At 32.9% G+C, this 16541-nt stretch overlaps 1 protein-coding gene across 1 annotated transcript; it reads right to left on the reverse strand.

Moving 5' to 3' along the window:
* Positions 1–6049: 6049 nt before the first annotated feature.
* Positions 6050–14351, reverse strand: LOC136208842 (CSC1-like protein HYP1). Its single transcript, XM_066000099.1, has 10 exons — positions 13946–14351; positions 13706–13861; positions 12229–12292; positions 11918–12127; positions 10799–10987; positions 9863–10161; positions 8408–8684; positions 7201–7479; positions 6616–6849; positions 6050–6472 (listed from the first exon to the last, which is right to left on the reverse strand). The coding sequence occupies exons 1-10, from the start codon at positions 14227–14229 to the stop codon at positions 6323–6325; spliced, it is 2142 nt and encodes a 713-aa protein (XP_065856171.1). The 5' UTR covers positions 14230–14351; the 3' UTR covers positions 6050–6322.
* Between the last annotated feature and the right edge of the window lie 2190 nt (positions 14352–16541).

The raw sequence follows: 16541 nt of genomic DNA on the forward strand, positions 1-16541 counted from the left end.
AGGGGAAACTTTGTACCTCTATCTATCAGCGGCTAATGTAACATCTCAATCTTGTGCATTCATTGAGACACATGCATTACCCGATATTAATTAGCGAATTTAGAAATAATTTTACATCTTACATGTCATTCACCCCATGATAGAGTCAAATAGAGTGTAAAATCGGGATAACGTGTAAATGTAGAAAATAAAGGTAAATGTGTCTTTAAAGCACATAAACTAGATGAGAGCTAATGAAACGATATGCTTAGGAATGTTAAAGGAGGTAAATGGCCAACAACACCCAATATACTACACCAACAATGTGCTAAAGGGTGTGGAACGCTGGCACTCGAAGCTAGCTTTAACTGCCCTTACAACCTCGATCTAGTGTGACCATATTTTTAGGTTGTACCATAAAGGTGAGAACCACTTATCCTCTATCGAAGGTATTTATTAGGCTTGAGACATTCGGCAGACTCGTAGAATAGGCTGTCAAGTTGGGATAATTTGACATCAGGTATGAACCTCAAATGGCAATCAGAAGTTAGGTTTTGGCTGATTCTATAGTTTTGCAGGAAAAGTTACCAAAATCCCAATGCAACCGAAAGTATAGGAGATGTTTGTAGAAGGAGCATCCTTCTCGGAATGAGCAAGCATTGGAGTTTGGATATGGGGCTTGGTAGGGATACAAATATCTTGTTCAGTCAAACTAAACTTTTCCAATACCAACAACACTTTGAATACGAAGCCTTGATCCGGGGAATGCATATCCTTGAGGAGATAACATTGTAAATGATGAAAATCTTCAGTGGTTCTCAACTTGTTGTGAATCAGATCAACAAGAACCATATAACCAAGGAAGTAACTATGGTTAAATATTTATAGGTGGTAAAAAAAAAGTCACTCCATTGGTTGGGTGAGAAAGGCACAAGATGGGAAGTTGTGAACATCGATAAAAAAAAGTAGAATGTAGAGGCGGAAAAACTAGTTAAAGCAGCTGCAAGCATCGACTATTGGAAACATCTCACTGGCACACTATATATCCCTATTGGTTGGATCTAGACCTCGAGTGGTTGGATTGGTTGATTGCCTCCTCTATTGTCCGAAGCTAAGTCTGAACGTGTTCCATTTTTTGCTACATGTTCGCCTCGTAGTTCCTTCACAGTCTCCTAGACCATTTCCACACTATAGATGAGTTTTTTTGTAATACCATCAATGAACCTTCTTCTTTATATGTCCAGGGAGCTTAAACGTTCGTCTAGACGCTTATCTAGCTTGGAAGGGCATTTGTCACCCATTTACATCTAGCAGGGTTGTTGACTCGCATGGAGATTTAAGGTTAAAATTTAAGGTGAAAGAAAATCTGGTGGGAATTACATAGATCTTATTGCGAGCCATAACTATTGCGTTAGTCTATGCTCACTGCATTAATTTGATATGTGTAAAATTTTAGGAGAACTTCTAGGTGTGTGGAGATGAAACTTGGAATAAGAAAGAGAAAGGATCAAAGGAGAAGCAGGAATGGGCATTATGACTCTGATGAGAAAGTTAATAGAGGTTTATGAAAATGAGGAAAGTAGAATTTAAGAATGGTGAGAATGAGATACCTTGGCTTCGCCATATTCTCTCTTATATATGAGGTTTGAGGGTCATTTTTGGGAAAGTGTGAACTTCTTTGCACTAGTTGAAATTTTAGACACGTCTAAGTGCAAGATTAGAGGCATATTGTCAAGTGGGACCACATGGAATTGGCATGTGCTAGACATGTCGAGTAAAGCGAAATGATCACTTTTGATTTGAGGCATGCTTGTTCCATTGGTTAATGTGACACATTTGCTTCCTTCTTTATCAATACTTTTGATTACGATTTGCTATTACTCCACGTAGCATATTCAATTATTTATCTATTATCGAATATTTTTTTTCCATTGTGCATAGGAATATGAATTTCCCATCTAAACGAGGATGAGAGAAGTAGTCTCATCCTCACACCGATCTATTTACAATCCTAATTTAATACATTGAAATAAAAAAAAAACAAATAATCCTTCCATACAAAATGAAATGATCATAAATCTCAAGATGATTTTGTGAATATAAAATAGAAAAAAATATAAAAATAAATCTTGTGGTTTGATCGATTTGGTAGTTTCATGGTTTAAAAGTTTGCAAACATGTGTCTGAGGTTTGTGAAGTTTGCAGTTAAGAGATTTGTGGGTCAATTTTTTGGTCAAACAATACTTGTGGTTTAGATAATTTACAAAATCAAACCTTATATATGAGATAATTTATAAAGTTAATTCTTTTAATTACTCCAAATCGCTCAATTTTAGAGTAAGTAGTCACAATAACAATTTTTTATTGAATGTATGAGTTTGTAAATCACACAAAACCCAGACTCATGTTTATCAAATTATTTTTACAAATCGACTAAACTACATAATTTGAGAAAGTTTGAATAATTAATGGGTTGTCCCTTAAATTATGCATGCAAAATAACCAAATTTAACATCTTTAGAGGGTTCTGTATGATTTATAACACGAACTCACATTTATAAATTTTTAAATCATGAAACTATCTTTACAATCGAAGAAACTACATAAATTATTTTTTACAATTTTTACTATAAACTTTCAAATCACAAAACTATCCTCACAATCAAACAAACTACATAATTTACTTTTATAATTTTTAGGCTTAATATATCATTTGTCCCTTGAAACTTGTTTAAAAAGCTGAATTAGCCCCCTACACTTACATAAAATGTTCAATTAGCCCCCTAAGCTTGCATAAAATGTAACCAATTAATTGATCACTCGGTCGCAACAAAGTAGATTAAATGCGGAATATGTATTCCACGCATCTTAGAATGTTATTACATAATTAAAAAACAAATTAAAAATAAAGTTATTACTTGCTCAACTATACAAGTTGTTTTCTCTAATATTAGAACTGCATACCCCAATTTTGGTCGTTTTACTTTTTTTTAAAACTCGTACGATACATTTTTCGCATTTAATTTAACTTACTTTTATTTTTGCGACCAAGTGATCAATTGATTACATTTTACGCAAGTTCAGAGGGCTAAATGAATATTTTATGTAAATTTAGGAGATTATCGAAACACTTTAAAAGTTCAGGAGGTCAATCAACCTTTTTGTATAAATTCAATGGACAAATGATATATTAACCTAATTTTTACTATAAAACATGAAGTAAAATAAGATGAAGTGGCGACTGTACGGGGCATAATTAACAAGAAGGAAGGCGCTAAATGAAATGATATATGGAGACAAATGAGTCCTTAGTATTTTTTTTTTATACCCTTGAAATTAACGGAAAATCCAATCGACAATAATAGGAGCTTTTATTTTTATTTAGAACGAAAATGACCCCATAATTAATTAATTAATTAATTAAAGCTAATTACTCAATCACCCATCATTAGGATTTAGGAACCACTTGATCAATGATTAACCAATTTCTGGACACATGGCATACGATTTTATTATTATTATTTTAAAAGAAAAATAGATTAGATTAGCTATTTGAGTAGACAATAGTGGAATTATCTAAATTTGCATTCAAAGAAATTGTCAATACTCATCCTTGTTCCTCCACGTGGGGTCACAAAGGCTAATCAATGGTCTCATTCTCACCAAACTATTTACAATAATCTAATCAAAATTAACCCTCGTCTACTTTTGCTAAAGACTAAGACTATGTCCTTTATCGTTGAAAAAAAACTGAACTGACTGAATGTTATTGAATACTGAACTGAATTACTGAATTGAACTGAATGCTACTGAACTTAACTAAATGCTACCGAACTTAACCGAATTTAACAATAATGATGATATTAGACTTTAAAATAATTTTAATGATAATATTAGACATTAATAAACTTATAATAATAATAATAATGGTTCTAATAAATTTAATAATATCAATAATAAATAAATATATTATTAAAGATAAAACTAAATTAAATATCAAATAAAAGCCCGGATTGATAAAATCTTGGCTCGATAAAAGCTTATAAAATTAAATAAAAATGAGTCTAATTTAAATTAAAAATACAAATTATATACAAACACAAATTTACATATAATTTAAAGCCTATGAAACAAATCTTCATATGAATACAAACTCTTAACTTTTTATTTTAATTAAGGGTTAAAGTGCAAAAATAATGTTTTGGGTCAGAAGTAATTTTACCTCTAACGTCTAAAATGGTGCAATTTTATCCATAACATTGATAAATTCGGTAAATTTGAGAAATAATTCATAATATGGATGCAATTCCTAATTTTAAATATGGATGCGGGAAAATTACAAAACTGGGTCAAGTGGGAGGCCCATTTACATATTTAACCCATTTACTCAACCTACTACATATCTAGACTGATTTTGTGTGACTTTCCCATAATACCCCTAACCTTCCCACTTCCCACACATCGCGAACGGCCGCTCGCTCCCCCTATCTCCTTGGTTACGCGAAAAGTTACTCCTGCATTAATGATTTGAAGACTTTTGATCTTCCTTTCTTCTTTTAAATTGCACGAAATCTGCACCATTTCGTCAAAATCACAATGAATTTCTCTTTTTCCCCTCTTCATCTCTTGATTCTGCAACTTCCTAACCCTAGAAAACGAAGCCATGGTTTTTCATCTTCCTGTTCGTTGCTTGGTTTCTTTCTTCTTGTTACCATCAAAGAAATGGTTTTTCTACGTTATTTCCTTCGTTCTTCCTATGTTATCATATTGTTATTGTCGCTTTTGGGGGTGAAAGGGGCGAAAAATGTAAGTATCTGTTGTTTTTTCTGCGTTTTTTCATGAATACACTTCGTGAATTGATGGTTTCGCGAAGCTTTGCAAAGAGAAAGAGCCTGGAAAGTGACGATCTACTTCGTGAATCGATGATTTCGCGAAGATCTGCGAAGAGAGAGTTTGAAACGTATGGATCTACCTCACGAATCGATTAGTTCGCGAAGTCTGCGAATAGATCCTCACGTTTCAGACCTCGCAGACTTCGCGAAAGCATTGATATGCGACGTAGATAGTCACGTTTCAGACCTCGCAGACTTCGCGAAAAAATCGATTAGCGAAGTAAAATCACCTCTTTCCCTGCATATTTACATTCGCATGCTTCGCTAATCTTCATTTCGCGAAGCCAAAATTGTCTTTTTCCCTGCCTAACACGATTAAACGTCTATTATCTTTGTCTATATTAAAAAAAAAAAACTAATAGTTAAAGGTCCACTTCATATTAATACGTGACATTAGGAAGAGGAGGGGTAACTCCAATCCAGGGTTAACGAATGTTTCAAAACCACAAAGGGACTTATAAGAGGACTCTATATCGCCCGACTTATGAACACTCCAACAATGACAGTGAAAATCGAATCCAAATAAAAATACCATAAGAGTCATTTTCTTACTGTTGAGCCAAGAAAAGTTTCAAGACCACAAAAAGACTTATAAGTGGACTCCGTATTACCCGACTTATGAGAACTCTAACAATAACGGTGGAAATCGAATCCAAATGAAAATACCACAAGAATCGTTTTCTTACTGTTGAACCCCTCCTTTATAGGAAGAAGTTCCATTGTAATTGAATTGCCCTATATGAATACTCAAAGATAATAACTTAGTCGTTTTGAGTGTTCTTTTTTAAATCCTTAATTAGAAAATATGTAGTTAAATGTGACAACAGGTAGGTACTTGTGAGTTAATGTCAATCCCAAACTCAATCTCAAATTTTTATTCGTAGGGAGGGATGGTTTTAAATTGATTGCTCTAACCATCCTAGTGATTAAAATTGCTAAAAATTTGTTTAATGTGAGAACAAAACAACACTTTGAGTTATTTTTTTGAAAATTAGAGTGCATTTAACCTGGTAAATATGTCTTCATATTCTGTTTTAGGCCTTTAAATTGGGCTTGCTCTAAACCAAAATTTCGTTAAATAGCTACAAGCACATACTAGAGAGAATCTAAAATGGATACTGCACAAGCAAATATTTCAGAACTTGCACTTTACCAAACCAACAAATGGCCATACAAGATTGCAAAATACCTGTTAATTCATTCATTATTTTTCGTACAACAATCAGCTATCATTCTGTCTTATTTATCAGTTATAACACACAATAATTATTAGGAAACAAACATAAATATTCCATGATACAAACATCTCATGTAGAAGAGAACATAATATGCACTTGAACACAAGCAAAACTTTCTCTTTGTTCAACACTTGGGATCAGCTGATATTCACAAGACTACTTCATGTCATGTACATGGTCACCAGAAGAAGAAATCCACAACCATTTTCAAACTCAAGAGTGAAGAAGGGGTGTGCGCTTGTTAATGTTTCGGACATAGTGAACTGGCATCAAAGCTGGGTCGCGATAAGCCGTTATTACCTTCTCATAGAATTCACCCATATTTGCTTCCTTCTCATCTCCTTTATCTTTCTTTACCAAGCACTGCACAAAACATAATATTCACTTGTCTACACATACATTCTGATAAGGACTGCTTAATTTTGGCATAAAGCAAGCCAATATTAACAGTTGAACAGCCCAGAGAATAACATTACTTCAGCAAAAGCTTGGAAATATGTAATTACCTCTGTAGGATAAGCGTTAAATATAGGAAGGAACTTCTTTCGACAATACTCGTTGAAAAGAAGCGTAAGCAACGGAAGAGGAACAAGTAAACTAGAAGCGACAGGAAGTTTCTTAACTCCAAATGTTCCGATTGCAATAATATGCATGAAAATCAAGGAAAAGATTGTTGAACTATGCACGATTGGCCAAAACTTTCCACCAGTTTCATACTTGGGTGCATATACATTCAATAGCTGTAAAACAAAAACAAGTTTGACAAGATATTGTAAGTTAAAATCTTTATTAAATTCAATTATCACACCTCTAGCACATCAAGTTGTATAAAACTACTACAAATCCAATTATCAATCTCTAGCACATTGTTCCAAACAAAAGTTTTGAATTACAATTCAATTTCAGTGACAAAATTATGTAAGTTAAAACCTTTAGTAAATGCCCCTATTCTTAAATGACATCTCATCTACTGATGTTGATGCAGAATCTTGCAGAAAATTGGACCTTTTTAATACTATACAGAGTTACATGTTTCTAATATAGGATAGAAATGAAATGAAGAAAATAACCAAAGGCATTCATTCATTTACCTGATTGCGGAAGATAATGTATCCCAGGCAGAAGTAAATCAGGACAAAAGGCAGAATTAGTGGAGCAAGGAAAAAGTATGTGACACCAAGAAGTCCAAAGAAGAGAACAGAGGGTATTTCCCTGTAGTATGGAATAAATGGAACCTCAAATTCATCATCATCGTCGCCCTTGGAACGTAGTCTTTTCACAAAAGAACAAACCAGAGGAATCAATTGAAAGAGTTCTGATGAAAGTCTTGTCCATCCAGATGTCACAACGTATGAAATGAAGAACGAGGCCTATAAAAAGATTAAAGAACCCATTATATTTATATATCAGAATATCACATTTTTATTAGCATAATTCTATTCAGTAACTGTTCCATGAACAATTTTTGTAGTCCAAGCTCAATATATATATACGCCCCCACACACACACACTTTAACCATTACAATTAAATTATCTTTTAACTTGTATAATTCTACAATTTATGTGCATAGTATATCAAGAATTATATAAAAATAAAAGTGAACATATCAAACAGACAAAACTATATGCATAATGTCATGGAACCGTTTTAGCTAAAAGCTCAAGCTAATAGTTAAAGGTCCACTCCATATTAATATCTGACACACCTCCACACACCTCCACACGCGAATGCCCACTGGGCTTGAAGCGTGCACAACACAGGCCAAAATTACCATGTCCTGTAAATAACTCAACAAATGGGGCTGCCAGGAATCAACCCTTGGACCACTTGGTCACACTGGCTCTGATACCATGTCATGGAACCGTTTTAACCAACAGCTCAAGCTGATAGTTAAAGGTCCACTCCATATTAATATCTGACACATAAAAAGCACAAAAAATTTACATGGAAGTGATTAAAAAAATCTACATAGGATAAATCATAATTCATGCAAGTTTAATAAATCTAAATTGTTAACTAACCAAAAATCAAAATTGATAAATTATAGAATTAAAGTCTAAAATTATCACCGCGACAACAAATTACGTAAGTGTGTGTGTAAGTATATCATTTAACAGAAAACGTAGGATTTCTTTAAATAGAAAGCTGAAAATTGAAAACGTAAAAAGTATAACCCAAACCAAACAAATGTTTTTTATTAACCTAATTTTCAGTTTTTCATTTTTAGTACTGCTACACAGCACAATACAGCATACTGAGTAAACATTTTAAATGTGATGAAGGAGATGAGTTCTTACTTGTGCTGGAACAGCTTTAGCTAAGACCTTGGGAATATTTTTGGGCTCAAGAAATACGTTGACTGCATAGAAAACTGATCCTGATAGCACATTTGCCAAAAAAATGTTCCATATGGTAAAGAATAACATCTTGGCACAAGCGCTTTTTTCTATTTGACTAAAGGAAACAAACCCTTGCATGGAGGAAAAGAATATCATTATAGGTGGTATGAAGAATAGGAATAACTGAAGAATGAGACTCGGCAGATATCCTGTAATCAGCTCACTTACGAATGTTCTGCAATTCATTGATGGTTCATGTTAGAATCGTCTCTCATAGATATAATCATTGTGAAATGATAGAATTCACTTATTTAGTTTCAAGCTCTGGGAGAATCTAAATGCAACGTAAATGACATCTTGAATTCTTGGAACTGATAGTTTTAGCAGTTCATAATGTCCTCTCGCATCTTAAGTTTCATATATCTCACATAAAGCAACAAATCCATATGTTTTACTCAAGTATATTCTACTAAATACTAATAGAAGTTGAAGGTGAGGACAAAGGCATATTATAAAATCAGAAAGTATAAATCTATATGACTGACAAAGTAGAAAATATATTTTGAATCAAGAATGCACTAATTTAAGAAATGAAATAAAGTGTCTTTTGCTTGAGATGATAGCAAGTTATATTCAGTGCTTTTGATTTTTTTTCCACCCATACCAGCAAACCTTGGCACCACGTATCTGCACACAAATCATCATGAATCCACAAATGATGATTATCTCATGGATCTCTTGTATCAGAAAGCTTTCTTTTCATAAAAATGCATTACACTTCGTACATTACGCTGATACATTTGTCCGATATAAAATTGTTTATGTTTCTTAATTTCACAAATAAAGGCACTATTATTTGTGTTCCATAGGCCAATCACCACACAACTTCTAGATTATACATTAATGAAAAAGGATCTTAGCTAAGATGGATCTTTAGTAATTGATGGAACTCTTAACAATCATTCTTCTTGTAGTCAAAATTATACATGGTCATCATTTCTACTTTTCAACTGTAATGAAGCCTCAATCTCAAATTAGATACCATGCTAAAAGTATTATTTTCCTCTCCATGCTTTTTGGACCTATCCCTCAAATTTATTCTTCATGGTCATCAATTAAAAGGTTCCATTCTGTGAACAAAAAGAGGAATTTCAGGTTTCTGCTCAACAGAAAAAATCAGGAGTTGGCTCAGAAGAACATTTGACATGGTTATTGCTCAATGTATCTTTAGATATGAAAACAAAATTTCAGTGATGGTCACTCATTTAAATTGTAACAGGTGGCAAACAACAACAACAAGATTAACATTTAAGTTGACTATATAACCTCAAACCACAGCAGCAGAAACCCTGTCATGTTTTAACTTTTGGAAAAGAAAAAGCAGTAAGCAATGGAGTGCTTGATTTCACTTACAGACCAAGTACGCTTTTCAGAAAAGGTAACCAGATCTCCAACTGATGCAGGTTAGCAAGACCTTGCACTATTACAACCGGCACAAAGAACAGAAATGTAACAGCAATACACGAAACAATTGCAACCAGCTGATAGATCCATCTTCTTAAGAATGATGCAGAAAAGAAAGACCAGTGTACATCCTGAGGCTCAGGAGCTCGCTCAGTGACCCACTCTGTGGGATTCACCCCCTGTTGGATGTGTAGAGCTACTGCAGCACCAAAACGTGACTTAAATGACACAAAAGCAGCTGGGACTTCCTGAGAAATTTGGAAGGAAATAATGTAACAATAGGCTGCACTATTTTTCATCTTCAAGTTAACATCAATAGTAATTTAAGAAAATGATATTCATCATAATCGGAATTTGAATAAGAGAAGTTACAAACTTCGAGACACAGAATACAAGCAGGTAAGAGCTGACAAAAATAAGAACATTGATCTTACTGTCGTGTCAGTTTATATGCGGTTTGATGAAGTTATTTTCAGAAATACGCTTTTCATTGACATGATTCTACTATTCTTATAGATTCATCTTAAGTGTTCAAAATTAGTTACTTGGATAAGATATACAAAATATATTTTTGTGTTTTTCCAAAAATATGCTGACCACTTCTGTGACCCACAACAAATATCTAAAAGCTTCAAATTTATACATTCTTAATGCATGAGTTACCATTGCAGTCATACTATCTAAAATTTCTAAATGTTACAGTTATGTTAGCAAGAATTGTGTTGGGATATGACCTTTTCAAAAGTCAAAAGTTGGAAGTAAAAACATCTGAAGTTACATCCTTTTGTAAAATCAATTAAAAGAGTAAAGAAAATTTAACCATACTAGATCAAGGAAATCACTTCTGCAATACTTTTACTCATGTTTCAAACAGATATCACAAACCTCTCCTGCCGATGAATATTGCTCCATTTTCACATTATCTTCCAAGTATTCCAACTGCTTTTCATAGTGCTCTGCAAGACTAACTTGACGTCCAAACAGTCCCAAAAAGCCATCACGTTTGAACTTTTTGTGAGAGTATTTTCCTGATTTATGTCGTACAAGCTTCCTATACAATTTGTCTGTGTCCTCCTGCAACAGGAAATACATAGTTGTCACCAAAATCAGGAAAAACAATGTACAATGAATGCCATTTTATGTCTAAAAACTCCAACATAACTAGCATGATAATTCTTTCAAATTACAGAAAGAACGAAACATGCAAATGCTCTTCTTATGAGAAGACCTCTCCCCCCCTTGTTTCAGGAACACACAGAGACACACGAAAAGCAGCCAATAAATATGTCAAATTTGTAGCATAATATCCTACAGATATTTTATGTTGATAAGACACAATTAGGAAATAGCCATTTCTTCTCCCTGTACTTGCCTAAATTTCTAAAATAAACCTTGTAAATTTTGGATAATTTATCCCTAACTGACAAACCTTCAGGCATATCTCTGTTTTTCCGTCAATTAGTTTGACGGTTCATGTTAGCCGACCCCGAATCATTTCGGCACTAAGGCTTTGTTGCTGTTGTTGTTTAGTTCTATCAAGCTAAGAGAATTAGATCTAACGTGGATAATAAGGCGCCAATTGACCTAAAGTGTGAGATATGCCTGACAGATTTCAAATGAGGGGCTAGAATATCCGAAATTTATAAGTACATGGACTAACTAAGGCTAAGTCAAAGTACATGGGCTTATTGAAGAAATTTAGGCAAGTACAGGAGCCAAAAAAATGGGTTTTCCTGACAAAGTCAATCATGAGATAAACAACTCAATAAGAGTTGAGTTAATTTTATAGGAATGTCATTTGATGCATTAATATAACGTCAAACTTTGGTCCAATAACTTGGATCAACTAAGATGTTTTTCCCTCATAGATTTCTGACAATTAAGTTGCAGAAGAGATGATTATATGGGAGAAGACAACAGAAGAAATCATCCCAGTTAAACATGGAATTTAATTAATTTTCCCAAATAATGTCTTCCAACAAAATAGTAATCATTAGTACTTACAATCAAAGCTCGGATTTTGCTCGTGTGAGGAATCACTGAATGTGAAAGATACGTAGACGGATGAAACTCAGTGAAAAAGCTCTCAACAATTTGACTAAAGCTTCTTCCAGGTGAAGAAGGAATACCACGAACTAGTATGGTAAATTGATGTGGCTGAGGCTTAGATGAATAAAAGCAGCCAATTCTCTTTGATGAAATATAGCCATACTCCTGCACACATGGTCATAATTCAGAATTTCCTGATGTGTTTAGTTTCACCATCCGGAAAGGTATCACTATTAGCTGAAGAAATTACATTATCAATTACTTACACAATAAAGAAGATAGCAGACAACTCCTGTAAAAATATATGCAGCAGTAAAGTGAATCCATAACCTTGAGAAAGGCCAAAACTAGTAATCAGGGTTTCCACATAATTATATTATCTGAATGATTGCATAAAATGCAATAAAAACATGTTACAGGGAGAATCTAGCAACGGATTCTAAGAAAATGACACAAACAAATTTTCTCTATAAAATGGAATAGGCAACTGAACAGCCATAATGTAGTCAGCACATGGAAAGGGAAAAAATGAGCCCTACATAGATGAAGACAACAAAGAAAGATTCCAAATCAAGCTTAGGATAGGTAGATCGGTAAATTGGTAAAAAGGCAGGGAAAAGATGCAAGCAGGTCTTCAATTTGAATCTTACCAACAAAACATATTTATATGAAATCCAAGTGAATATATGATCACGAACAACACTGAAACAAGTTAAGTTTGAACCATCTTATCAAACACCGTCAGCAATGACCATAATTGGCTGTGTCTAGGATATCAGGTATCTATTAGACTTCCACCGAACAAGGGAAGGCATTTACTGGCTTAAGAAAGCTTTATCTTAAAATGAAAAATGTCAATTGGATTAGAATGATTTGCAGCGAACTTTTTAGATAACTCAAACTGTGTAAGAGGTTGCTACATTCTGATGACAATGAAGTGAAATGATTCCACAAGTTCTAGTTTCCGTTTCTACTCACCCTCATAAGCTTTAGTTTCTAACTTTAGAGTATGTTATTAACATGAACGGAAAGAGAGACGGAATCAGGAAGAGCTCAAAGAGACATGAAGAAACCTCTTGAACAAATTAATAGACACCTGAAAGAAATTCAACTAGTGCTTCCATAATTTGGAACTTCAAAACAAGCAAAATTTATTTGTCCTAGTTCTGTTCAATATGTAAAATGAATAAAATAGATGAAAATTGAATTCACCCAAGAAATCCAATCAACCATCGCCATATCCAGCGAATCCAAAGTTTAAATTGCATGAGGATACCTTAAAGACACCATTTTTTACTCAAAATTCAGAAAGAAAACCAATTTATCATATATCAATTTCAGCTGATACTGACCCTGTAACTCAACTAAATATTCATTCACAAATTTTCCACAATGCAGAGTAGGGAGCTGATATTGTTATGTAACCAACAATCATGCAGACTAGTGAGTTAACACATCCTCTCAAGTCCAGTCCAATTCATTTGGAGCGTATTGGGTCTGATACGCTGTACATAAAGGTCCAACTCACACCAAAAGTTAAAAGGAGTATTGCCTCATCAAATATTTAAGGAGATATATATAGCTTCATGGTATATTTAAGAATATCACTCATAAGAAGTTAACAGAAACCCTATGATATACTCAATTGTCTATAGAACTCTACACACAAATCTTTCTATAATTTACATGGCATAACCTTGTTGATGAATGACGCTTCTTTTAATCTCCGCAGCAAATACTTACCAGTATGAACCGTTAGTAACATTGGATATGCTGAAAGACTCCAAAGACTTGTTTGTTATATCAGAAAGGTCGTCGAGACTTAGCTGACTCCCAAAAAAATTAACTGGAAGAAGAACAAAGATCCCGATAATCCCACCAAACGCAAACACTTTCACGCTGCATTCAAAATCAAAATCAACAACAGGGGAACATTAACAACCAATTAAGATAATACAAAAATTAGAAGGATATTGAAATTACCTAAAAACGAATGCGCGCACCAAGACAAGAGCATCCAAGCCGGAGATTGACAAGAGTTCGTCGTCAGAGAGTTCCCAAGCGGTTTTCGCCCAATCAGTAGAAGGCAATAGCCTTTCCAAATTGAAATCATCTGCTTCCTGCTCTGATTTCTTCTTTTCAATTAAACGGGGAGCGTAGACAAACACATTTCCAGGCTGTTTCCTCAGTATAGAGTAGAGAGTGAAAAATAAGAAGCTGAGCCCAAGATTGATCCCAACTGATGTTAACAAAGCCGAAAGTATCATATCTATGAAAGAAGCTCCACCATAGATGGCTCACAACCAAGCTCAATTTGTTCTCGGATAAAAGAAGAGAAAGGAAAAGTTTGCTGGTTGCTTGCTTTCTACTGAAAAGAAGAAACTTGAAAAAAAGATGAGAGGCAACCATGTTCGCTTATCAACTTAACGGAATTATTCAGCCACGTGCATACTTAGCAGCCACGTGGACACTTCTAGCCGTAATTAACGAGTTCTTACACGATCTGGGTCCTCATGTGGATTAACTCCGATTAAACTCTTCAATGGTGTTAATTTTAAAAATTATTTTTTATTTAAATATAGTTAAAAATTATTTTTTTTGGAAGGAGCCGTCTTTAAATCTTAGTTAAAAAATACTAGTTGATTACGATACTTTATCCACTATAATGGACAAAAAAAAATATTTTGTTTTATTTCATTATAACGGTGCAGACGTTGTAATGGAGTAAAAAGTAGTAAACAGTGGCATCACATACCACTGTCAACTCTCATTTCTTTAAAAAGAAAGAAGATAATAATATATAAAAATAAAATTATAATATATATTTTTTTAGTTTTTATTTTATATTAAAAATTATTTTTATATTATATATATGTTGTGAATTTTATATTTTTAGAGTATAGTATATAATTCATATTACTTGTTTTATTCAGTTTTCAGTTTTCGAATATGTAAGGTTATGAAATTAACATTATCCGTTTATTTTTTGAATTATTCATCCGTTCAAATTCTAAAATATAATGGTATCAAATTATCCGTATAAAGGGGCAACTTCAATATTTTAGAAGTTCTAGATCGCTTTAATTTTTTTATAAATTAAAATTAATTTTTGACCGAACCAAGAAAAATCAAATAAAATCAAACTTTTAGGATAATTTACAGAGAAGACAAAGCAGTTAGCCACTATATTATTGTTAGAGTAAAATACAAAAAAGATTGAGGTTTAACCTTTTTGTAAAATACAGTTAGCAGCTCTTGTAGTTTAGAGGCTCTAGGTCGTTAGTTTTTTTATTCTTTTTTTAGTTTTTTTTAACACCGTTAATCAATTTGGTCTGTGTTTGCTAACGGAATGAACCTCAAGATACCTTTTTGCTACCAGCATTATTGGTGAAATTGCACCATTTTAGACGTTAAGAGTAAGATTATTCTTAATTGTAAACGTTAAGAACATTTTTTCACATTTTTCCTTTTATAATTTTATCGTTGATTAATTTAAAACATGTCCATTTTAGATATTTTAAATCCGAACAACAACAGTTCAATATAATTTTACCAAACACTAGTAATTAAAACAGCTAATAACAAACAGCTAACAGCTTACTGTAACTGCAAACAACTAACAGCGACTGCAACAGCTATTAGTTAACAGCTGAACCAAACAGACCCTAAATAACCGTAACATTTCAAGCGAAGTGCAGATTTAGCCCTAATGTATAAAATTGTGCAAATTTAGCACTAACATTTCCAAGGAAGATCAATTTTAACCATACACTACCGAAATTTTGAACAAAATTTGTTTGACTATTATTTAGTCACGTCAGACCTTCTAAACCAGTTTGTCAATAAATTGAATCAGTTTCATACATTTTTTTCATAACTATATTAATAATATAGTAAAATATTTTAGACCGTTTCAAAAAACTAAACCTGTTACATATAAATTAATCACAATTTCTTTGAAAATGTCTAAAATATTTTACTCTGTTATTAATATATTAAATTTTTTTTTTGTTAGTAATGCATTAAATATTTAACCATAACGTTTCAAGCGAAATACGGATTTAACCATAACGTATGAAATTGTGCAAATTTAATTCTAACGTTTCCAAACAAAATTAAATTTAAATTTTAATTAAACTTTTATAAAATAAAAATTCAATAACATCATTATAATATATAATTTTATTTTTATAAAATGATAAATTAATTTTTTTTTCTTTATAATTGTTTTATAATTTTTTTTAATATTTATTGGGGCAGTGGCGTGAAGCCACTGCCCCATTTGTGGACAGGAATCCATTCATGTCCACTAGATGAGTTAACAAAATTCAAAAAATACAATATTTAACCATAGTTAAAAAAAAACAGCCCCTTTGATGAAAATAGATTTCAATTATAACCAACCATGTAATAATTTCTACTTTTGGCCCCAAACAGAGGTTTAATCCGATTAACTCCGTAGACATTTTAACCTAAAGTATTTTGACTTACTTGATCATTTCATTGGTAAGGTTTACAGGACATCTCATATGTTCAGATCAATCTCAACCTTAATGATGAAATAAATTTATTACGGTTT

This window comes from Euphorbia lathyris, chromosome 1, assembly GCF_963576675.1.
Source record: "Euphorbia lathyris chromosome 1, ddEupLath1.1, whole genome shotgun sequence".
In the NCBI taxonomy this organism is placed as follows: Eukaryota; Viridiplantae; Streptophyta; class Magnoliopsida; order Malpighiales; family Euphorbiaceae; genus Euphorbia; species Euphorbia lathyris.

What these genes read in the sequence shown, in the direction of transcription:
- LOC136208842 (XM_066000099.1), bottom strand. Translation starts at nt 14,229, where the DNA reads ATGATACTTTCGGCTTTGTTAACATCAGTTGGGATCAATCTTGGGCTC. An exon ending in TCTGCTATCTTCTTTATTGT is followed by an intron (nt 12,128 to 12,228) that starts GTAAGTAATTGA and finishes CCATGTGTGCAG; the next exon opens with GAGTATGGCTATATTTCATC. An exon ending in AATATTCATCGGCAGGAGAG is followed by an intron (nt 10,162 to 10,798) that starts GTTTGTGATATC and finishes CAAATTTCTCAG; the next exon opens with GAAGTCCCAGCTGCTTTTGT.